The 24416-nt window shown below is 38.0% G+C and overlaps 3 protein-coding genes across 5 annotated transcripts; all 3 read left to right on the forward strand.

The window, feature by feature from the left end:
- Positions 1 to 804: 804 nt before the first annotated feature.
- On the forward strand, positions 805 to 3455 carry LOC137713205 (F-box/kelch-repeat protein At1g74510-like). 2 transcript variants are annotated; one of them, XM_068452479.1, is made up of 2 exons: positions 805 to 940; positions 1716 to 3455. In XM_068452479.1, exon 2 carries the CDS (start codon positions 1760 to 1762, stop codon positions 3077 to 3079), a length of 1320 nt encoding a protein of 439 aa, XP_068308580.1. In that variant the 5' UTR covers positions 805 to 940; positions 1716 to 1759; the 3' UTR covers positions 3080 to 3455. The 2 variants fall into 2 exon arrangements, with proteins under 2 accessions (XP_068308580.1, XP_068308579.1); XM_068452478.1 differs by having other exon boundaries at positions 812 to 940; positions 1629 to 3455.
- A 6844-nt stretch (positions 3456 to 10299) lies between these two features.
- Positions 10300 to 14920, forward strand: LOC137713106 (RINT1-like protein MAG2). Of its 2 annotated transcripts, XR_011065275.1 has the most exons (5): positions 10300 to 10694; positions 10812 to 10910; positions 11897 to 12000; positions 12096 to 14105; positions 14524 to 14920. XR_011065275.1 is itself a non-coding variant. In XM_068452361.1 (4 exons), exons 1-4 carry the CDS (start codon positions 10403 to 10405, stop codon positions 14010 to 14012), a joined length of 2412 nt encoding a protein of 803 aa, XP_068308462.1. In that variant the 5' UTR covers positions 10300 to 10402; the 3' UTR covers positions 14013 to 14920. The 2 variants fall into 2 exon arrangements, 1 of the variants encoding a protein (XP_068308462.1); XM_068452361.1 differs by having other exon boundaries at positions 12096 to 14920.
- A 6577-nt stretch (positions 14921 to 21497) lies between these two features.
- On the forward strand, positions 21498 to 22093 carry LOC137713034 (transcription factor PRE6-like). Its single transcript, XM_068452265.1, has 2 exons — positions 21498 to 21684; positions 21803 to 22093. Exons 1-2 carry the CDS (start codon positions 21559 to 21561, stop codon positions 21956 to 21958), a joined length of 282 nt encoding a protein of 93 aa, XP_068308366.1. The 5' UTR covers positions 21498 to 21558; the 3' UTR covers positions 21959 to 22093.
- The last annotated feature ends 2323 nt before the right edge of the window (positions 22094 to 24416 follow it).

The following is a 24416-nucleotide window of genomic DNA, read 5'->3' on the forward strand; positions in this document are numbered from 1 at the left end:
TCAATAACGTATGCTGAATATATATTAATATTATAATGACGCATTCACAGTTTTAAAGTTTGATCGTCACGTTCTTATATTAAAATCTCTTACAGAACACATCAGAATCGCACTGATGAACTATTCTAAACATTAACAGTCTACTTCGGTGCTGATGAAGTATTCAACGTTCCAGAAGTTGATCATCTTAGCGCAACCACACTAGACACTCCTCCTAAATACTTTTCATGACCTTATCGATGAACCATTCTGAACATTAATAATATTTAGTGGTCGTACTAATCTAGAATTCTGAATTTTGTGAACGTTAGACTGTTTCGTCTTTCTTGCATGGCATTGAAATTATCCTTATCCTTTTTCAGAAAATGAAACCGATACTTATCCCAAGGAATCCAAACTCATTCAAAACACAACGAAGCAAGCAATAAAATCGAGGGAGGCATTCCTTAAAGGAAAAGAAGAAATCCAGAAAAGCAGAGCTTAAAAAAAAGAAAAAAAAAAAAAGGATCAAAAATATAATTTCACAAAAACCAACAATTGCAATCACCAAATGCGCCTTACAACGCAGCGTAGACTTGTCGTTTATCTACTCGGACGGGGCCCACCCGGGTTTCTAACACGTGGGAAACGGCCGTTACCAGTTTCGGTACCTCTTGGCCGCAATCCCAAACGGCGACTCAAATGCGGGTCCCACACCAGCCTCTTTTCTATTCTGTAAAAAAATAATTAAAAAAAATTGAATTAAAATATTATTGTCTTAGCCTTTATATATATGTATTATTTAATACATTACTCTCCCACACAGCGAATATAACCAGAAGCAAAGGAGAGAGAATCTAGAGCGAGAGAGAGAAGGAGAAGGAGGAGGAGGAGGAGAAGGAGGAGAAAGAAGAAGAAGAAGAGCTGGGGCAGAACGCACCGTCTTCTTCTCATCAAATTTGTAAGCTTTTTTTGCTCTGCGTTTTTGTTTTCCTGAAGCTTTCTGTTCATTTTTTGCCATGGTTTTTGCTTTTTTTGGGGGACGAGCTGCATGATTTGATGAGTTCCAGGTGGTTAAAAAATGAAAAGAGCAAATGGGTTCTTGAATGTTGATGGGAAATTTGAAATGGATCTCTCTGTGAATTTACTTCTGTGAAAGAAACGTTCTTTGTGGTTGGATTTAGCTGCTGCATTAACGTTTTGATTGCAGGGTGGGGAGTGGAGTAATCGGTTTTCAATTGATTGTGTTTTCGTTTTGCTTTTTCTGTACTTTTTCCATTCGGGAATCCGAACCATAAGATCTTAATTGGGTAAATTTTATCTATGGGAACGGATTGGATTTGTGCATGCAAGTTTTTGTTTTCTTACTTGAATTTTCAGCTGTTTTACTTGAAATGAATGAGTGAGGATTGTTTGATTGATATGGATATGCCCTTGATCCGAAATGCATTGTTGCATGTGGTTCTCTGTATGGGAAATTCGGATTTCGGGCGGTTTTTTTTTGGGATTTGTATTAGCACCCCCCACACATGAACATGTTATATAAGTACTGGAATTTTGATTTATCTGTTATGTTGTGTGTTTTTGGATATGTGAAATCGTTATTTGTGGTATCATGAGTTAATCTGAGGATTATCTGTGTTTGGCAGATAATTGGTTTGCATGTGGGAGTAATTAAGGCGTATGAATTTCGTTTTGTATACTCATCATTGATTTTGTTTTGATGGATACCAAAGGAAGGGTTTCTTCACCGTCAGTCGAGTTGGAGAATTCCAACAAGATGTTGGAAGGTCCTTCCTATCTTGTGTCAAGGGAGTTGCCCAGCTCTTGTGAGCAAGAGAGCAAATGGATTTACAATACTCACCGTGTTATGGAGCTCTCAAACAATAAGCGCCCCATTGAAGACGATGATGAAATCACATTGAGGAAGGTATGCAAGCTATCAGATGCTATTCTGGGAGGGGATGTGGTTATGGATCTGAATGGTCTTCCCCCTGCCAAGGACCAATCAAATGACGGGCATCAGGGAGGTGGCAATTCTGATTCAAGTTCACTGATCCACCAACTTGGCCGGGATATCTCAATCAACTGTCTCCTTCGCTGCTCAAGGTCTGATTATGGCTCTATTGCCTCGCTGAATAAGAACTTCCGCTCTCTGATTCGGAGTGGGGAGCTGTACACACTGAGGCGGAAAGTGGGCATTGTTGAACCTTGGGTTTACTTCTCTTGCAGCCTCCTTGAATGGGAGGCATTTGATCCAGATCTCCGACGTTGGATGCATTTACCTAGAATGGCGTCAAACGAGTGTTTCATGTGTTCAGACAAGGAGTCGTTAGCCGTTGGTACAGAACTTCTTGTTTTTGGAAGGGAAATAACGTCCCATGTTGTTTATAGATACAGCATTTTGACCAACACGTGGTCATCGGGCACTGAGATGAATACACCTAGATGCTTGTTCGGTTCTGCAAGCCGTGGGGAACTTGCAATTCTCGCAGGTGGTTGCGATCCACGTGGCAATGTCTTGAACTCTGCTGAACTTTATAATTCCGAAACAGGAACTTGGCTGACTCTTCCTAGCATGAATAAACCTAGAAGAATGTGCTCTGGGGTATTTATGGATGGGAAGTTTTATGTCATTGGTGGGACAGGAGCGGGCGACCAAAAGCAACTTACGTGTGGAGAGGTGTACGATTTGGAGAAGGGGACTTGGACTGAGATACCTAACATGTTCCCTGGAAGAAATGCTGGGGAACTTGAGGCACCTGCTGCAGCTGCGGCACCTCCTCTTTTGGCAGTTGTAAATAACATATTGTATGCTGCAGATTATGCGGAACAGGAGGTGAGGAGATATGATAAGGAGAGGAACATGTGGATCACTGTTGGGAGTTTGCCTGAGCGTGCAGCCTCGATGAATGGTTGGGGAATAGCATTTAGGGCATGTGGAGATCGGTTAATTGTAATTGGTGGACCTAGGGCCTTAGGCGGAGGGACAATTGAACTTAATTCTTGGGTCCCTGATGGAGGCCCGCCACAGTGGAACCTACTTGCCAGAAAACCTTCTGGCAGCTTTGTGTATAATTGTGCGGTGATGGGATGCTGAGGGCTGTGGCGTCCGGTTTCAGTGGCACCGTCTGCGCTGCATGGAATCCTGGGTAGAATTTGCAATCTTCAGTTTTCAAGGAGATGGGATTCCAGCTCGTGGGTAATCTCGGCCCTCCTTTTTGGGAAATTCAGGTTTTAATTTAGAGTCATAGATACATTCACAGAAGAAGGCCTGAAAAGTTGTTTTCCTTTTTTATCTTTTAAACTTTATTGTGTCTCGTTTTTTTTTTATCCCTTTGGTAACTTTGAGAGTTTTCAGAAAGGTTGGCATCATGTAGAACAGGAAAAGTTGAATAAACTGCGGTACCGGTACATGTTTTAGGTTTTTATGTCTATTTTCATAAGTTTTATTGAAAAATTGCAGAATTGTGTAATGGTTCAAGTTCTTCATTTCGTTTATTTCCTAAGCTTATATTTCCAAAGTCTCTTTTCCCCTCCCATTTTGGAGGACAGAACAAAGAATGACTTCCGTTTCTGATATAGATTTATATTCTTATGTTCCTTCTATATGCGTTTTCACTCACTACTGTTGCACAATCTGAATGGACCCTAAACTATAATGTAGGTTGGAGGAACTTCTTCCAATCCGTATGAAGAACTTTAATTTGAATTACCCCTCTTCTTTTTCTTGTGAACTTGATTTCTTTCTTTCTATCTTTTTTCAATGGAAATTTTGAAGTTAAATGTTTATAACACTTTTGCTGCTCAGTTTCATTGCTAAAGTTGAATTCTTTGTGGAAAACTTCGCTAGGCTTGTATATATTTGTCCAGAAAGTAACTTTTATGTATATTTTTCTCGATATAGATGATTAGCCTTTCCATGTTGATCAAATTATATGAACGATGTGGAGAGATACTTAAACGAGAACAATATGGTTTGATGCAAATATATATGTATATATTATGTAGTAAATGTGGTTGGTCATTGCAAGTTAAACTGGATCCATCTTTTGGATCTGGTTTATCAAGTTGGAATCGCCATGAGCCGAAGCGAACACGGGACTCCATTGACGATGCCTTTGCTCATTGAGAGTGCATCTAATGAAATCCTGGCATTATTTTCAAGGCCTCATGGCATTTTTGAAGCAGAAACAGTGATTTATAAGCCTCACAGATGACTGTTGTTCTCAGAGAACTTAATCCGGAAAGCAATTGCATGGTGAAATTTACTTCATTTTTTCTGCAACGAGCTCAGATCAAGTTAGATAGTTTTTCGACCACAGGTGGGACTTGTACATCAGGTTTTCCTCTTTCTTGTCATGCTATTTTGTTCCTTAAATTTTCCTTACGTTTTCTAAATGCTTCTGCATTTCATTCCATCTAAAGTCATTTTAGTGCTTACCATATCAATCTCTCATTGTCATAATAAGCATGCCCATTTTCTTGTCGCGCCCATTATTTGCCGCTGCATAACCCTTTATGAGGACTGCATTACTGTTTGGTTAACGTTCGCTGTATTGTAATCGATGTCAAAGTCTTTTTTATCAGGTTAGTCATAAACTCTTAGGTTTATTTGAGCTGTTTGCCATTGCATCAGTGTATATTTAGGGTTTTTTTCGCTTCCTTTCCTTTTCAAAAGATGATGACGTATTGCTTCCGTGAATTAGCTTCTATACAATTGTGACAACATATATGGGTTGTGTATCGATTTGGTAAAGTTTTAAATTTCTTTCCTGGATGAACTTGAAGACAAGGAAATGAGTAGGAAGCTTGGATTTCTCTTCTGTTTTCGCAATTGAAGATGTTGCTCGATTCAACGAATGTACACATCAAAACTGATGCTTCTGAAATCATACATTCAGAAACACAAATTGAGTAAGAGCTGATGCAAGCAACCACTTCCGCATTGAAAATTGCTGATGAGGTGTTTTCAATGTTTGGTTACATGAATGTTTCCAGGAATGCTGTGGTAAGCGACATTCGTTGCTATTAACTCATACGTCACAGGCATTGACAGATACATATACATATATATATATATATATATATATATCTTCTTAGACGTGTTCTTTAGCAGATGCATCCATTTCATAGATGTGTCATTTAGCTATGATAGCGATTGCTCTGGAAAACTCTCATGTATGAAACCTTGTTGTTTTTGACTTGGGGGAACAGATTTTGTGACCGATGTTTCTTCGTGTTTACAGGGTCTTTTTCTTTCCTTTCTTGCCGGTGATTAAATGGCGATCGAAGAAAGTGTTTCGAGGCGTATTAGGAAATTCGGCCCTCTCTCTCTCTCTCTCTGTTTGTTTAGGGAAAGAAAAAAGTTGGTGAAATACCATATCTGTAATCTCTGTTTGTTTTGGCAATCTCAGATTTTTCTAATTGCACACACCAAACACCTTGGCCCTGTGTATTTTGGTCTCATTCCGGTTCATACCTCCTTGAGCTTGTGCCTTATACGAATGTTCGGACCGAAAAAATTCGTGTGTTATAGTGTAGAGCAAAAGAGAAACGGAGATCAATATAGAAAACGAAAGTTCCGTTTTCTTGGTTGCCAAAGAGATTCATGATCACTTACCGTTGAATTTGAAGTGATTTTCTAGTGGGAGCTTATTTTCATTCTTTTTAGCCTTTTATACATTTCTCTTTATTTTTTAGCATTAGAATGAATAAATCAAATGAAAATAACGGACATAATTAAACATGTGCGTGTAGAAGGAGAAAATTGGTGTGACAATCATTTTTCTTTTCTAGTAGAGAAAATTGTAGCAAATGTCTTTCAACTTTAACCTAATTAGAGTAATGATCATTAACTAAAAATATGTGATCATTGGTCCCTTAACTCATCAAAATGTGCAACTATGGTTCTTTTTGTCAACTGCCCTAAGAATTTCCGTCGAAATGAGTTATGTGTCACACATGTAAGACTGAATAAAGGGGCAAATATGAAAAATCAAATGAGAATATTGTAGCAATGGGGTCCCTCATCTTTAAACCAATTATAGCCATAGTCCTTCCACCATGACTCATTTGACAAAACTTTTGATGGAGTTGACGAAAAAGACTATAACTGCACATTTTGATGAGTTAAGGGACTAATAATTACAAATTTTTAGTTGATAGACCATTACTCCAATTGTATTAACGTTGAGATATCATTGATACAATTTTCACCTTCTAGAATGCTTTGAAAGTATTATAATTAAGATTTTTAACCACTAAATCTTAACATACACCAGCATGTATTAATGTTTTCAAAATTTTTATGGGTTATTTTAAAATTATAGTAAAATCTAGTATTTAAATGTCATTCAGCAGCCATTGATGAGGCAGCCAATATTCCCTCTCTTTCTTCTTTTATTTTTCATTTTTTTTTTATCTTATCGACCACATGGTTATATTTCTCGAAAAAATTTAGAACACTGTACAGAATATTTTAGATATTTTAACCGTTAAATTTCTAAAAACACTTTAGAATATTATTTATTTTTAAGTACCACATAAAATCATAATATTCTTGTACTTCATCATATTACAGCCAAAAAAAAAACATGAATTGTCCTTTTTTTATGACTTTTTATTGATTATTTGTACTGGCTCGCACTGCAGCAGGGCGTACTTTTACTGCACGAAAAAATGAATAAATCTCTGTTGGCAGCCAATCATAATCCGCCAGAGAAATTAAAACATAAAAAAGTACAAAAAATCGTACCTTATTTTGTGCAAAAACGGCGAAATGCTGACGTGGTCCCCACCCATCAACTCCCTTTTCAGCTGCTCACGTGGCGGGCTCGTGCGTCGTTGATCTCCGTGTCTGCTGCTGTTGAACTTGGACTTCAAATCCCACTTTTACTGTTTTTATTTTTTTTTAATTTTTTTAATTTTATAACTTTTCCTCGTGTGGCTGTGAATTTTTTTTACTTTTTTACTTTCTGTCAGCATATTTTAATGATGTCAGCAAATTCCATGGAGCTGTTTTTGGATAAGATGGTTTTCAAAGCACCTAGAAAGGAAAACAGCAATCTCAACTTTTTGAGATTAATGAAGAAAGGCTAGCCCTTTTGAGCAGTAAAAAGTAAAGTTGGAGAGTTCTGAAGTTTTTATTGATATTTTGTAGCAATTCTCGCCGCATTCGATGTTTCAAACTCGATGTCTTGTGTGTGGTAGCTTGTTCAAATTGAAGATCTTATTGTATTATATCACGTTGAAATTAAATTCGACCTAACTGGTTGAGTTACTATCGCATTCGTCTGAGGTGAATAAAAGTGATTGTCTTTCCTTTGGCGCTAACCAAATGGATTGATTGAAAATGGAAAGTTCAAAAAAGGGAATCCATAAAGCAAGAAAGAAAGGGTTTATCCAAAATTTTACTTCCCAAAATATCAATTCTTCAGGTTTCAACCTTATCATGTAACATTTTGGCAATGTGATTCTAAATACAGCTTCCTTCCTACACCATATCAAACAATAAAAACAAAATCAATTTTAATAATCAATTAAGAACAGCGGTACTACATTTGAGGCCCCGTGTTCGAGATTAATCTCCACTCATAAAGACACTAAGGTGCTTGCTTACCAAAGTCAGGGATTTTCATGCTTATAGCACACTAATTTGAAAGTGTTTAGACTTTCATGCTTCATCGACATGTTTCAAGTGGTCCAAAATGTAAAAGCTTAAAATTGTGGACAAAATTTAGATGCGTTTACAAATGGTGGGTTGGTTTATTTGCACTATACATAAAAAGGAAGGCAATCCAAGATTGGGATAGTGTTTATCTAAAATCCTCACACATGATGAATAATAAGATTATCTCCTCCTTTACCCATTGCCACGCTTTTGGACCACCTCAAACCTCACAATTAGTTTTTTTTTCTTTTTTTCCCCGGTAGATTGAGGGCTCATTCAGAAGTGTTTCTGGAACGACCAGAATCATTTTATAGGGAGAAGCACAAGGAAAATGTTTCTCCATAAAATCACATAAAAAAACTTCAATACTCATGTGCGAGTGTTCTTGCGTGCGGCAAGGAAGCAAACTCAACACCCCAAGATCAACTTGGGGTTGTATGGGCCTAATACAGAGATTCAACTCTTTTGAAAGGGTCGAAATGGTGAAGTGATCCGGCAGTTAGACTCTAGAATTTATGCGAAGGATAAATACAAAACCTTGAGAAAAAAGTAAGCTCAACTATAGTTTAGTCCAACCCCAATGTAGTCGGCCTATTTGAGTCCATTAACAATGTTTAGTAAAGCCCAACGTAGAATGATTGAATGAAAGATTTGTCGGTTGAAAAATTCTTAACAACAAAACTTCCCTTATTTGATCCACCCACTGTCTCACAAACACCCTCAACTACACCTAGCATTTTCAACCCCACCCAACCCGACCTTTTAAAATTAATATTCGGATGAGTGATAAACGGGGTGGGTGGTTAACGAGATAATCCGTTAAATAACGGGTCATTTTGAGTGAACCCGCGAACCTATTAACCATCCGTTAACACCTGTTATGGAGAAACACAGGCTTGGCGAACGAAGTCGACCATGATTGCGGTGCTGCTGATGTTTGGGTAATTTTATTTGTGACACGAGGGAATTGGCGAAAGGAAATGGAAAGGGTGGGACTCCCACCGTGGGAGTGAAGATGCGGCGGATATAGACAAGGCCTGACCTCTTTGTTTGCTTCAAAATCCTCAATTTTTCCCTTTTTCGCTTCTAGGTTTTTGTTTTCTGCATCAGTTTTGCCTCAAATTTTTACATTTACCAGAAAAACAAACATGCAACTCACTTGGGTTCTTAATTTTTTTCCATTGATGGTATCTTTTTTGTTCCCAAAGATTATGTGTTTTTGACTTAGGAACCAAAGATGAAATTTGAAATATTTTATCTGATTGTTGATTATAAATATAAAACTTGAATTTTTGTTTTGTTTTATCCCATTGAATGTGAAATGTGTTAATTAGTTGTTCTAATAATGTATGTATGTCAATGCCATTTCATGTTGTGAGACATTAGTTGGGCATGCAGTCATTAACCATGACGGTGACACCACAGATTTCGATTAATGATGCGAACTTGGTGGTTCATGGAAGGACCAGTTTGACCGGAGTTCCAGACAACATCGTACTTAGGGGTGTGGAAGAAGTTGCCGTAGGTGTAAATAATGGTGATGGAGAACTTGTGGGGGCCGTAACGGTGGATGAGCTTGGCGAGCTCCACCATGGAAATGATGTGACCCATTCTTGGAGCTGCGTACAACACTATTACGTCTCCCATGGCAGCTGTTGTTGCTGATTTGTTTGTATTTGGTGTTTGTGTGTTGTGTTTTCTCTTGAAATTATTTGATTTGATTTGATTTGAGAAAAAAGAAAAGAAAGAAAAAAAAATGTTAACAGGTGAAATAGATGACCCGTTAAATTAACGGGTTGGGTTTGGGTGATCCGTTAACTTAACGGGTTGGGTTCGAATGACCGGTTAAATTAACGGATCGGGTTCAATTCGACCCAAACCCAGTAAACTGACCCGTTTACAGGTCTACCCTCAACCTCTGCTTTGTTGTTAATCTAGCTCCACTTTGACGAGAAATTTTCAGTGTGTTGGGAACACGGCCTGATATACTATCTATCATAATACAATTGATTGGAAATTTCTTTTTTTATCAAGTTCTCAACCAATTATATTACAATTGGTGTACCGGGCCGTATTCCCACCACATTGAAAAATCTCTCCACTTTGATGTCTTACTGACTTGCCTTACATAGTTACATGCCCCGCACCAATGATGAAGCCGAAGTAATTCTTGTGGGTGAGCAGTTTAGAAGGTGTTGGCTCAACATGGAATCGAGTACATACATGAGATCTCATATTTTGTGAGAATGATCGGACATATAACATGGACCGACGGTCAGAGCCTATATTTTCCCCATGGTGGGTAGGCGTAGAGTAGAGTATAGAGAGATTATATTCACACACCCCAGATTACTTCTTGCACACATTTTTATTTTTTTTAATATTTTCTACACACCACTAACACTTGAGAGGAAAATATTAAAAAATTAAAAGGGTGTAAAAGAAGTAATTTGGGATGTGTGAATATAGTCTTTCTAGGGCATAACCTTCCTCCAAAAACAAAACTATAGTTGCCCCATTCGAAGCCCCAACATGATTTACTAAAGCCCAAGCCCAACAACAATTTAGTCCACGAATTGACCCGCGCAACGGATAACGGTATTTGGTGGGAGTCAAATTTCAGTCTCCGTCTCTCAACCAACGCAAAAAGCTTTCCAGTCGCTGAAATTCCCATTAAAAACCCTAAAACGCCCTCGCGCACCATTCAAATTTCCCACTCGCACCACCGGACCCAAATGGCTTGAGACCATCATGGACTCGGCGGTCCAGACCTTCCCTCCAGCATCCGACCTCCCGCCCTCGGTCATCTCCTTCATCGACGACAAGTTTCGGACCAATGAAAATCTGAGCGGGGCTCCGACTCTCCTGTCGGAGCTCCAAGCCCAGTGCGGCGACCTGGATCGAACCCTAATCGACCTGAATCGGATCCTCGGATCCTCGCTTCTAACTTACGCTTCGTTCTCCGATAGAGTCCACGGCCTCTTAGGCGGCATCAATGCCCAATTGACGGGTCTCGGATCCTCCACCAGCTCTCGCACTTCAGGTTTGTGTGTGCTGGTATTGATATTCGGGCAATTCTGAATGCAATTGGCTAAAATTTTCAATTTTTGGGTATAATTTCGTTTTTTGTTTCGCTAATTTGGATACCTTTTGTTTTTAGATGGAGAAGGAAAGGAGAGGGCGGAGCAGATATTGGGGGAGGAGCTACCGGCGTTGGCCAAGGAAGTGGCGAGAGTCGAGTCGGTTCGAACATACGTAGGTGCGTTTCTTGGGACACAATGGAACTGAATTTGGAAGATGAACTGATAAATTTAAGAAACTAGATTTATCTGAAAAGGTTTAGTTTTTCAGATTATAGTTGTTTTACAATTAGCTCACTTTGTTTGAATCGAGACCGGAAATGCATAACCGAAGGATTGTTCTTCAATCCTTGGATAATAGTAAGATCAATTATGAAATACTACATTGATGGTTCAATTATTTGTGGTATGATCACATATTATTTTAGGCAGTAACAAATTGCTAATGTAGAACCATGAAGCTGAATCTGTTCTGCGAAACCATAAATGGCTCGTTACTAAACATGAGAATCCCGGTTCTCATCCTATTTCTTAGGGCCCGTTTGATAAATATATCATTCTTAGTTTCTAGTTTTCATTCTTTTTGTGCCATAGATGAAGGAAAGGTATGTGGGAGAAACGAGGAATGAAGGAATTTGAAAGAAGGATGGCGTGGTGGAAGAAATGTGTGTGAAATGACACACAAAATGAAACTAAAAACCAAAAAACTGAAAACAATTTCATCTCGTTCGTTTTGACTTTCAAGTTTTTGTTTTCATATAATCTCCATTCCTCCGTCTTCCCTTCATTATTTTCTGTTCCTCAGTTTTCTCTTTTATTTTTTCCTCTATCTCTAGCACAAAAAGTGAAAAACTAAAAATGAAATAGTTATCAAATGGGCCCCTTAATTAGTAGAAATGTCAATGCGTTCTTAGTAGTGGTTACATTAATTGTTGGACTTCTTCAAAATCATGCAGCCAAATTTGTTTATCACATTTGGGAGAGATTTTTTTGTTAATATGAAGTACTCCTTTAACTTACCCACTTAGCCTCTGTCTTCTGTGTTTTGTATGCCTGTACTACATTTTGTTTCCTAGCATTACTAACTACTGAGAAGCATAGTACTATCTGTATATTCGACATCAAACTTTCTCACAGTTTTTTGGTCCTTTATTTTTATCTTCAGAGACTGCATTGAAGCTTCAAACTATGATTGGTGATATTGAAGATGCTGTATCTTCTACCATGAAGAAAAACTCGTGGAAACATTCAGCAAGACAGAATTCAGAAGTAAGTACACTTTGTTTGCAAAAACAAAGTAATTTAGTAATTACAATTTCTTATATCCTATTTATTTTGCAAAGTCCTCATTTTTTCTCTGGCAGGAAATGCGTCTGGGTGCTATTAAAACTCTTAAGTTGATAGAAGATGTTTTAACTGCTGTTACAAAGACACACCCTCAATGGGCACATCTTGTGTCAGCAGTTGATCACAGAGTAGATCGAGCTCTGGCTGTTTTAAGACCTCATGCTATAGCAGATCACTGGGCCCTGCTTACTTCCCTTGGATGGCCACCACCTCTTGCCACTTTGACTTCCTCAACTCCAGATACAGGGAGATCAACTGAAGTTCTGAATCCTCTTTTCACGATGCAAGGAGACCTCAAAGACCAGTACTGTGAAAACTTTTTAGCCTTGTGCGGCCTCCAGGAGTTGCAGAGACGAAGAAAATCGCGTCAACTAGAGGGCTATAATCGTGAACTTGCTCTTCACCAACCACTTTGGGTGATTGAAGAGCTTGTAAATCCTATATCATTAGCATCGCAACGCCATTTCAAAAAATGGGTTGACAAGCCAGAATTCATATTTGCTCTAGTCTACAAGACCACCAGGGATTATGTTGACTCTATGGATGAATTATTGCAACCACTGGTTGATGAAGCAATGTTAACAGGGTACAGTTGCAGAGAAGAATGGATTTCAGCAATGGTATCATCCTTATCAGCTTACTTAGCAAAAGAGATATTCCCCAAATATGCTGGACAACCAGATGAAGATAGCATAACAGGTACTCAGTCACAGGCTAGAATATCCTGGCTGCATCTTATTGACTTGATGATATCTTTTGATAAACGAATCAAGTCTCTGATAGAAAATTCTGGAATCTTGCTTTCACTTCAGGATGATGGGAACTTCTTAAAGGTTTCTTCTCTATCCATTTTCAGTGATCGACCAGATTGGCTTGATTTATGGGCAGAGATAGAATTAAAGGATATACTAGAGAAGTTGAAACGTGATACTGGTGATGAGAGAAACTGGACCATGAAAGTCCAAGGAGCGGCTCTTTTATCTGATACTGAAGATCACAAAGCTCCTGCAATTTGTAGTGCCTATCTTCGGTGTTTATCATCTGTGGTTGATCGTTGTCGTTCATTGCCTAGCATCTCTATGAGGTCTAGGTTTCTGAGATTAGCCGGGGTACCTATTATACAAAATTTTTTGGAGTGCTTACTTATCAGATGCCAAGAAGCTGAAGGTCTGACTGCCTTGACCGATGATGATGGCCTAGTTAAAGTTGCAAACTCCATTAATGCCGCTCGCTACTTTGAATCGGTTTTAAGGGAATGGTGTGAGGACGTCTTCTTCCTTGAGATATGGTCAGGTCAAAATGATCAACCGGGAGAATCCACTGATGATCAAAGTGATAATGTCGAGACAGAGGAAGGTCTTGAAAGTGGTATTTTTCATGAGGAGATTGTAAAGTTGGAGAAGTTTAGAATAGAGTGGGCTGAAAAGTTGTCTGTTGTTATATTGAGGGGATTTGTTGCTCAATGTCGAGATTATACGAAGAACAGGAGGCAGTGGCAAGAAAAGAGTGAGGACGGTTGGACAGTGTCCAGATTTTTAGTTGGTGCTCTAGATTATTTGCAATGTAAGATATCAGTTGTAGAAGCTGATTTGAATGGGATAGACTTTGTCGGGGTGTGGAGAAGTTTGGCAGCTGGGATTGATAGATTGTTTTTCAGCAGTATTCTAATGAGCAATGTTAAGTTTTATGATAGCGGAGTTGAGAGGTTTGGTAGTGATTTGGAGGTTTTATTTGGGGCATTTCGGGCTTGGTGTTTGAGGCCGGAGGGCTTTTTCCCCAAAGTAAGTGAAGGCTTGAAGCTTTTAAAGATGGAAGAAGAAAAACTTCAAAGTAGTTTGGCAAGAGGGGAGAAATGGATGAAGGAGAATGAGGTTAGACATTTGAGTGAAACAGAGGTAGAAAAGATTGTGAAGAGTAGAGTTTTTACGAGTTGAGGGCTCCCGAGTGTTTCGTGTTGTACATGACTTAGGAACCCTTGGACTGACCCATTCATTTTTCATAAAACAGAACACAGTAAAGAGAAAAAGGTACGCCATTTTATTTTCGGAAAATAGGTGCGTTTGATTATTGTTAATTCAATCAAATTTTTTTTCTGAAAAATTGCTCAAGAATTTTCATATCGATCCTCTCAAAATTCATATAAGATTGTGAATGATGATTGTTGGTTATGCCATCTGCTTGAATCTTGTATACGAGTTTGAGAACTCGCGGCGGGAATGGAAACGATCGGAAATCTTCTGCAAATAGAAATTGTTACTGATGATTGCATGATGTGTTGGAGAAGGTTTTTTCTTTCGTTCTCTAAGTTCATGAAGATTTCAAGTTGAAATGTTTTCAGAATGGCTTTCGCTGCGTATAGTAGTGAATTGAAATGTCATATTCTCATGCAATTTCATCACAACAATGTTTTCAGAGTGGTTTTTTTTTCTTTATTTTTTGGGATAGTTTCTGCCGTGGAATTGGAGGATAACTTGTCTCTTTTTTTCTTGGCGCCATTCATGCCGGTGTTCGTTTGGACGTTCGGAGGGTCTACCTCGGGTGTCTTGTCAACTTAACTGCCACTCAACGACAGAGTAGGACGTTGTTGTTGTTAGTGGCTACTTGACATAATATGGAGTGTAGCAATGCTTATGGGTGCAGAGGGAAGGCCGTTGGCATCTTCCATGGCACTGAAAAAGATGGACATTCGGCCTTGATCCTACCCTGTTCCCTAACCTAGAAGCTACTAACCCAAAACGAAAAACGGAAATTTATTGTTTTGTACGACGTACTAATTTAGAGTACAATTAATAAATATTGATATTTTGTTGATATTGTGTTTGTATTTGAAGGAAATGTTAGTAATATCGAAAGAAATATTCGAACGTAGATTTGGTATTAGATACCAGCCAATCACTTTTTTTTTTGTAACAAACGATATTATCAACACTAAAGAGGTAATGAGTGGGCTAAGTCTTACAACGGGCTAACAATAATGTAGTTCAAATTCGTTTTTGGTGCGAATCGAACCTAAGACCTTTCATTTACAAATGAATATAAATAGTATTAGAGCAATAAGTGGCACCAGCCAATCACTCTACTAAAGAAAAATCTTGACACTACTTAAAATCAATCTTTAATAACAATAGACATTTTAGCCAAAATGGTCTCTGAGATTGACCTAACTCCTCACTTTGGTCTCTGAGTTTGTTCATCGTCAGTCATTTTGGTCATTTCGAAAAAAAATATCTATTAAATAAGAACCAAAATGATAAAAATATCCTTAATTTAATAAACAATTAGCCAAAATGATTTGACAAAATTGAAGGTATTTTTGTAATTTTATTCTTTTTTAATGGAGATTTTTCACGGAAGTACCAAAATGATTGACAGCAGACAAACTCAAGGCTAGTCATGTTGATATTTAATCTTAGGACCAAAGTGAGAAATTATGCTATCTCTGATATCAGTTTGGCTAAAAAGGCTTAGTTAACAATGTAATGTTATTCATGAACGTTGCAGGCTCAGTTGCACATTTTAAGTTTTGAGAATACATATGAACAAATAAACCAATAAGCTACCTAATCTTTAATTAACAATGTTATTCATGTGTGCATTAGGAGAATAACTTGTATGACAGATTCACCGTTATGGTGGCATTCCATACTAATAACATAAAAACATGTAGAAAAAAGGGACACTTTGGATGCGGTCCCTAACTACTAATGTTCTTTGACTGAAACCTTGGTGGATTTTAGTTTTTTATTGAAGTCTCTGACATTAATGTAATAGTGTATTTCTATGTAGGTTATTACATTTTTAAATTAAAAATGAAATTTGCAGTTATTTATATTAATGAGATTTTAAATAAAACCCATTATTTATGGGATTAAAAATATAAAAGATGAATTATACTCTCCAATATATTATGTATGTATGTGTGTGTGTGTGTGTGTCTATATATATATATATATGGGTACGTTCATCAAAACTAACCAAAAAATTATTCTACCAAACATGGGTACATTTTTCAAAAGCACAAAAAAAAAGAAAAGAAAAAGATATTAGGCATAATAAGTTAATAACATTATTAAATTTTTTCTATTAAACTTGATATGGATACATTCTCAAATCAATGAAATAGAATGTACCCATATAAGTTTAAAAAATGGATTAGAGAAAAGATTGAATGAAATTATATATAAAAAATGGTTACATTTTAAATTAAAAAAGGGTACATTTTTAACAAATTGGTATATTTAAGAATGGATACATGTAAGATTAAAAAGGTAAAAAAAAATTTATAAAAATTTAATGGTTACAAAATTATTCTAATTTTATTTTTTATATTTGGGAAATGCTTGAATTGAAAATTAATTAGGAGTTTAATAAGGGTGTGAATATTAAAACTCTAAATCAATTACTAATTTTTTTTATAAAAATTATCTAACTTACATGTAATTCATTAATATATTAATGCTAGAGACTTTGATCAAAATCTAAAATCTAATAAGGTCTTAGTCAATGAATATTAGAAACTAAGGATCGGAAACTAATTTTTCCTAGAAAACAACTAACATATGTTCTTATATTGTTGGCACAAAATGCCATACGGCGTAAACCCGTGCCATGAATGTCTTTCTCGTTCATTAGGATGCGTAGCATGATATAAAGTGTGTGGCCATGCAATTTCCACCAAATCTTTTGCATGCATTGTGTTTTCCTATGAAGTCTTTCTGGAACTTGAGAGTCGTGATCTCAAGCTATACAGAAGCTAATGTCCACTACTAGAATGCAGGGTGCGTAGCATGATATAAAGTGTGTGGCCATGCAATTTCCACCAAATCTTTTGCATGCTTTGTGTTTTCATGTGCAAATCTTCCTGGAACTTGAGAGTCGTGAATCAAGCTATACGGAAGCTAATGTCCACTACTAGGCTGCAGTTAATTACTGCAGAGGTCGTCTTTCATGGATGGACCACTTGAACAGTTTATATTACCGGGATTGTGTCATAGTGATCATATACTTGTAAATGAGCCAGACAAGAGACTGATATGTGATGGCAGGTGGATTAATTTGATCACTCCGTATATAGGGTGAATCTGAAGGGATATCTCAAGTCTGGTCAATTTATGTACGTTCGATCCTTTATTCAACTCAGAGTGTGAGTTTTTTCACATGTAAAAGAGTTATAATTTACAGTTTTCCTCGCCTTACACACGCTGCTGTTGTCCACCGGCGTCCTGCATTACCATCTTTGCAAACTCGTGTTTATTTCCAACTTTGAATTGAATAATTCAAAAGAAAACAATGGAACTTTGGAGAACAATTTAGAGTTTTATTAACATTTAACCAAATTTGATATACTTAGTATTACTCAAATTTAAATATGTTCGACCACTTATACACCCCTGTAAGAACTATATGACTATTAAAGTCTGTCGTTTAGGACGTATGCCCTAACCAGAATTGGAATTACTTCTCATGGTTTAGGGTTACGTGGCCTACTGTGTTTTTTTACTGCGCTAGCTCGAAGGACATTCTACTGCACTGTATCTTCTGCACGCTAACCAGTCATGCATGTTGGCCCTGCCCTATACAATGCAGAGGATAAAGGCAACACGTAGGACAGTCGTCCTCATGGAAGTGCCACGTGAAAGATGCAGAGCATGTTAATGTTGAGACGGTACTGTACCTGAGTTTTGGGTACGGGAAATTTAGGGTCCAAAATGAGGAGGGTTGGTAAATAATGCCAAAGAGCATTTTCTTGGCATTGTCCAGGCCAATTCCTCACCACCGCAGGTGGCGCCTTCATAAGCATGTCTGTTTAGTTTGGTCACTCGCCCACTTGTGCTTGCCTTGTCACATCACTTCGCGAGAAAAACTTACCCATCGCATGCTGCATGTACGTTCTTGTATATCTCGCCGACTTAATCATCGAACCTACAATTCCAACGCCTTCAAAATCACCATTCGAGTTCTATATATTACTGCTCTTAGAAATCTTATTTTTCCTTGAGTTAGTTTGGTCGGTGAGTAATTAAATTCTAATAAAATTACCTCACGGAGCATTCGCTCATTCTCTTAATCTGTCTACTGCACAATCGTAACCAAAGTGAATGCACCAGTCAATAAATTTAGGGTTTTACAATCTAAATATTGTTGAACTTTGGTTTACTATATAACATTTTCTTCAGGAAAAAAAGGGCAAAGACTGTGATTGGACTGCATATGATCACGCTGATGTGATTGTTCCTAAGTTAAAAGAAATTACTCATATCAATAATCATAATAATAGAGAGAGAAAAAACATAGCCAATCATACAGGCTTGTTTGGGCTAGCGAATAAGATTTGCTACAATGTTGCACTATTTAATAACAATAACTCAGCTACTACGATTAGTTGGCTCGATCATATTTCTCGAGATATTATTATCATTTAGCAGCACGGAGGAAGTGGCGGAGACTGCAATTTTTACGTGAATGCTTAAGTATAATGTTCAACCGCCCAACGTGACATGTTTACAACAAGAAATTAATCATGTCTACCAAACTTTGCTTTCATATTAGTTATTACTTAGCTAGATAGAGGGCACTATCCTTTAAAATTATTGGTCTCCCAACTAGTGTAAGACTCAACATACATTTTTAGTTTACCACCTTTTTTATTTTTCTATGTTTTTGTTTTTCCTGAAATAAAAACATGAAGAGCGTCACAGTACTGTGATGTTTAACCAACTCACTCATTTCATAAGCGTTTTTTCCACAATATTTCCCACCTTCAAAACCAAATTAAACAAAGTGTTTTCAGTAGACAAGAGAGGAGCAAGAATCCGAAAGAAAAAAAACAAAAATAATAATAATTAAAGATAGAAAGGCAATGCATGAAACAAATTAAGAAACCCCATCGACCTTAATCACAAAGTATCTTTTGGTAGTATGTAACATCTAACATTAAACAGGGTGATTAACAAACTAATAGGCCACTTGTCCAAATGGGATTAGATGCGATGCCCTAATTAAAAACCTGCTATTTTGATGGTGATTTTTTTTTTTTTAGCAAACGATATTTTTTATACTAAAGGGGTGGGGGAATAGGTTAAGTTTTACAATTGGTTATAAATAATGCGGTTCAAATTCGCATTCAGTGAGAATCAAACATAAAATCTTTTACCTATAAATGAGTAGAATATCATTAGACCGTAATATTAGATGACATTTCGATGATTCTTTTTAACCAAGAAATGACAACCTTGTAGTGCCAAAATGTTGTTCAAATGGGGCCTCAACGACATACCAACATCGTTGGTGTCTTATTCTCACGGTTCTAAAAAGCAGCTGATGCGGGTCCAATGACGCCTTTAGGGGAACGAAAGTGCAATCACAGGGCTCTAAATTTAAAAAAGCTCTAATCATATAATATTTATATGTAATTGTAATAATGCTATATATTACAAAAATGTTGCTTGTATTAGCACTTAAAATGTCATTGTGCATTTTCATAAGTGTAAACTCATTTTTTTTAAATATAAAAATTTGAAGTGCTAATAACAACATCTTAAAAATAATTTTTTTTCTTTAATTTGATTATATATTCAAGTGAAACTTTGAAGTTGGAGTTTTTGAAGCTTTTTTTTCTTGCTTGTTTGTTTAAAATTGAACTGCTTTTGATTATTTAGTGAATGTTATGTTTGTAGCTCTTTTTACTTATTATTTATGAAACATTTATAAACTTATAATCAATGAGTCCTAAAATTTGTTTTGATTTAAGTTATTACTTTCTAACATCAATCATTGTCCTATTTTGTCTGGAAAACTATCTAATTAAAGATGGACCTTTTATAAATTGCGTACTTGGCCCCCGAGACAGCCCTGGCGAGGCATAGGTGTCACATCCCCGCCCGGGGGGACCACTTCTCAGGCCCACTCCACCATCGTAGCACGATATTGTCCGCTTTGGGCCCCGACCACGCCCTCACGGTTTTGTTTCTGGGAACTCACACGAAAACTTCCCAATGGGTCACCCATCCTGGGTGTGCTCTCATGCGCCACTCGCTTAACTTCGAAGTTCCTACGGAACCCGAAGCCAGTGAGCTCCCAAAAGGCCTCGTGCTAGGTAGGGATGAGAATATACATATAAGGATCACTCCCCTCGGCGATGTGGGATGTCACAATAATTGTCACATCCCACCCCGGGTGGGACCACTTCCCGGGCCCAACTCCACCATAGCACGATATTGTCCGCTTTTGGCCCCGACCACGCCCTCACGGTTTTGTTTCTGGGAACTTACACAAGAACTTCCCAGTGGGTCACCCATCCTGGGAGTGCTCTCGCGCGCTACTCGCTTAACTTCGAAGTTCCGATGGAACCCGAAGCTAGTGAGCTCCCAAAAGGTCTCGTGCTAGGTAGGGATGAGAATATACATATAAGGATTATTCCCCTAGGCGATGTGAGATGTCACAATCCACCACCCTTAGGGGCCCGACGTCCTCGTCGGCACACACGCGACCAGGGTTAGGCTATAATACCAAATTGTCACATCCCGACCCGGGTGGGACCACTTCCCGGGCTTGACTCCACCGTAGCACGATATTGTCCGCTTTGGGCCCCCAGCACACCCTCACGGTTTTGTTTTTGGGAACTCACGCAAGAGCATTCCCAGGATGGGGCCCAAAGCGGACAATATCGTGATATGGTGGAGTTGGGCCCGGGAAGTGGTCCCGCCCAGGCCGGGATGTGACAATTTGGTATCAGAGCCTAACCCTGGCCGCGTGTGTGCTGACGAGGACGTCGGGCCCCTAAGGGGGGTGAATTGTCACATCCCGACCCAGGGGGGACCACTTCCCGGGTCCGCATCACCACCGTAGCACGATATTATCCGCTTTGGGCCCCGACCACGCCCTCACGGTTTTGTTTTTATGAACTCACACGAGAACTTCCCAATGGGTCACCCATCCTGGGAGTGCTATCGTGCGCTACTCGCTTAACTTCGGAGTTCATACGGAACCCGAAGCCAGTGAACTCCCAAAAGGCCTCGTGCTAGGTAGGGATGAGAATATACATATAACTATAAGGATCACTCTCCTGGGCGATGTGGGATGTCACAATAGGCGCTAGGCAAAGGTCCGGCGCTCCGGGTAGAGCTTAGGAGTTTAGGTTATTGGTGAAGCCTCTATTCAATCAATTGCAGTCACTTATTTATATGTTTTTATTATTATACAATAAATAAAATAAAAATAAAAAATGTCTAAGTTCTTGTATGCTGCTCGACTAGCGCTAGTGGTTTTTAGAACCTTGGCTTATTCTTACTAATAAGATTTGGATTTGTGTCTCGACCTCGCTTTCCCATACTAAAAAGATTTGTGTCTCCACCTTGCTTTCCCACTCTCTTTTTAAGCAGCTTTGGCCTCGTACTTAAAACATCCCTCCAACCATTTGATAGTGTAAAGAAGCTAAAAGCTATAAGCAGAAAATAAGCAAAAGTGCTTCTTCAACCAGCCATGTCAAGCAGAAGATCATCATCATCATCATCAAGAACTTCTAAACCCTCAGATGATGAGATTAAGGAGCTCATCTCAAAATTACAACCTCTTCTTCCTCAGCTTCATCATACGCGTAATGCTCCGGTACACGCTTAGGGAGATAGTCATGCATGCATTTGTAACTAAAGCAAACTATTGCGAGTTTTCTATATTTAGGGTTTTTATCACAAATGGAATTCTGATGGTTTCAAATTTTACGCAGGTATCGGCATCGAGCATTTTGGAAGAAACTTGCAGTTACATAAAGAGGCTGCATAGGGAGGTGGAAGATCTGAGCCAAAGAATATCTCAACTCCTGGATTCTGCAGACATCTCTGATGTTGATGAAGAGCTTATTAGAAGACTTTTGCAGCATTAATAATCTCTCTCTCTCTCTCTCTCTCCCTGGGCTTGCAATTTTAATTACATGAAATAAGTTTTGGTTGGACTATCCAACCAGTGAGAGATTATATATATATGAGGAATGCATATATATATATATATATATATATGTTTGTAATCCTCAGTGTACCTTCTGATATCTTTTGTGTTGTTAAAATGGTGTCTAGTCATTGATCTAGCTCCAAACTAAATATTAAAATAATTTTTGGTCCCACATATATCGTGATTTGCTGCAATATACTGACCAGAAGCAATGTCTTGGATTTACAATATATAGTATTATAAAACAATCATTCAATGATTTGGAGTGAAAACAAGAAAATGAAAGCAATCACCATGTTGTGTTGTCGCTAAAATGGATCTGAACCTGTTTCAATCAGGGGAGTATAAAGTTGAAATGGTATAGTCTGGTTATTACTGTTAGATAACTCCATAATTTGGTACAAATGTTAAAAATTTTAAAATTAAAATACAGTTGGAACATTAAACTGGTAATAAGTTGTATATAAACTAAAATTTTAGTGTTCCTTCAGAGTAAGTCCATCGGGGACTTTTTAGCCTGGCACCAAGGCAATTGGCTCCAGCCTAGTGGATAGGACGGCACCCAGCCCAAGCTGGTCTCCAAGCTAGTCCAAAATGAACTGAGCTATGGGACGGTCCACTTGACGTCATGCTGACGCCAGCGTAACGTCGCAGGCCAGTTCAATTTTTTTTTGCGCTAGACACGTGCAATACACGCTCGTGTGGCTGCACGTCCCAATAACAAAAGGTAGAGGTGGCCCGCCAATGTAAGCGCACTTAGGGATCAGATGGGGAGGCTACGTGTTCGTTTCTAGGCAGTTGGATTTCCAACAGTAAAAAAATTTTGAATTTGACATCCAATAGCTAGTGACGTGGCTTGATCTGAACCGTCCGATCCAGAGATCAACGATCCACATTTTTCCCTCCAAAAATTTAAAAAAAAAAAAACACAACGGTCAGAATTATGACCGTTGGCCACGTGTCAACGTTTAGGCTGTTGGATTTGAATCTTTTTCAAATCCAACGGTCTAGATTAATTAACTAAATTAAAATTTATAAAAAATTAATTAAAAATTGTTAAAAAAATACATAAAAAATATAAATATTTTATTTATTTTTTCTATAAATACCTAACCCTCATCTTCCACCTTACACCACATTTCAATATTGTCAATACTTTCTACCAAAGCTTTCATATAATTTTTGAGAGAAAAAAATGATTACGTGGAAGCTCATTGAAGATGTTACGTTGTGTGAATGCTGGGTTCACACTACTCATGACTCGATTACGAGTAATGAGATGGATAAGCGAGAAATGTGGACTAAAAGTACGAAAGGGTTTTGTGATGTACATGGAAAAGACGCCAGAAGTAGTCAAGGTCGTTGGAAAAAAAATCAACGCATCCTTTACTTGTTGGAAAAACGCCCTCTCTCATGTTTCCGATAATCTGTGTAATGGGATAAGTTTAGCATATCAGGTGATAATATTTTATTTATTTATATGTATTCCACCCGCATCAATATTTTAATTTATTTATTTGTGTTACACCTGCATTTTATAATACTGTCTTATCCCACATTTATATACACTACAAGCACAAGCATTCTACAATTTGAAGAACCACAACAAATCATTTAGCAAATGGGTATGTTGGTAAATTGTCAAAGATTGCCCCAGATATAGAATTGTGGCAACCGGTCTAGAAGTTGTCATGCACGGCATGGGTCTACATAGTTCACTAGAGGCAGACACAGCCGAACAAGAAGGTGACATATTTGAAGAGACAGAAAGGACGTCTGAAGAAGTGCCAGAGACCCAACCGACTCGTTAGTCCCTCAGGCCTCAAGGTAAAAAGACATCAAAGAAAAAAGGTAGTTCTTCCAAAAATGACTACACTAAATATATGGACGAACTTGCTAGCCAAGGTGAATTGAACATGGTGCGAGAAGCAGCTAGAGATGAAGAAAAAGCTGCTGCTATGGTAGCAATATTAGCAGTTACTGAGAGACGTGATGCGGCAACTGAGAGACAAAGAGAAATACTTAATCGAGAGAACGAGATGATTAGAGAAGCACTTAATTGAGAAAATAAGATGCTTAGAGAAGAAATGATGGCTCAAGCAGATCGTGACATTATGAACAAGTCTCTAGTAGGATTGTCTCCGAATTCAAAATATTTTTGGACTTCGGAAAAAAGAGACGTGGTGCGAAGGAGGCGTGCAAGAGATGTGGAAACAAGTTGAGGGGGTTCTAGCTACACAGATCCTAGCTCCACAGGCTTTGTATAATTTTCGTATTTATTTGTAGTATTTTATTTAATTTCGTCTTAATTCTTAGTACTTTATGTAATGTCGTCTTTATTTTTAGTACTTTATGTAATTTCTTATTTATTTTTATTAATAGATGTAATTTCT

Source organism: Pyrus communis, chromosome 13 (assembly GCF_963583255.1).
Source record: "Pyrus communis chromosome 13, drPyrComm1.1, whole genome shotgun sequence".
NCBI classification, from domain to species: Eukaryota; Viridiplantae; Streptophyta; class Magnoliopsida; order Rosales; family Rosaceae; genus Pyrus; species Pyrus communis.

Coding starts and splice junctions, on each gene's coding strand:
- LOC137713205 (XM_068452478.1), top strand. CDS start 1,703: ATGGATACCAAAGGAAGGGTTTCTTCACCGTCAGTCGAGTTGGAGAAT.
- LOC137713106 (XM_068452361.1), top strand. CDS start 10,403: ATGGACTCGGCGGTCCAGACCTTCCCTCCAGCATCCGACCTCCCGCCC. Junction 10,911..11,896: donor GTCGGTTCGAACATACGTAG/GTGCGTTTCTTG, acceptor TTTTATCTTCAG/AGACTGCATTGAAGCTTCAA. Junction 12,001..12,095: donor CAGCAAGACAGAATTCAGAA/GTAAGTACACTT, acceptor TTTCTCTGGCAG/GAAATGCGTCTGGGTGCTAT.
- LOC137713034 (XM_068452265.1), top strand. CDS start 21,559: ATGTCAAGCAGAAGATCATCATCATCATCATCAAGAACTTCTAAACCC. Junction 21,685..21,802: donor ATCATACGCGTAATGCTCCG/GTACACGCTTAG, acceptor AATTTTACGCAG/GTATCGGCATCGAGCATTTT.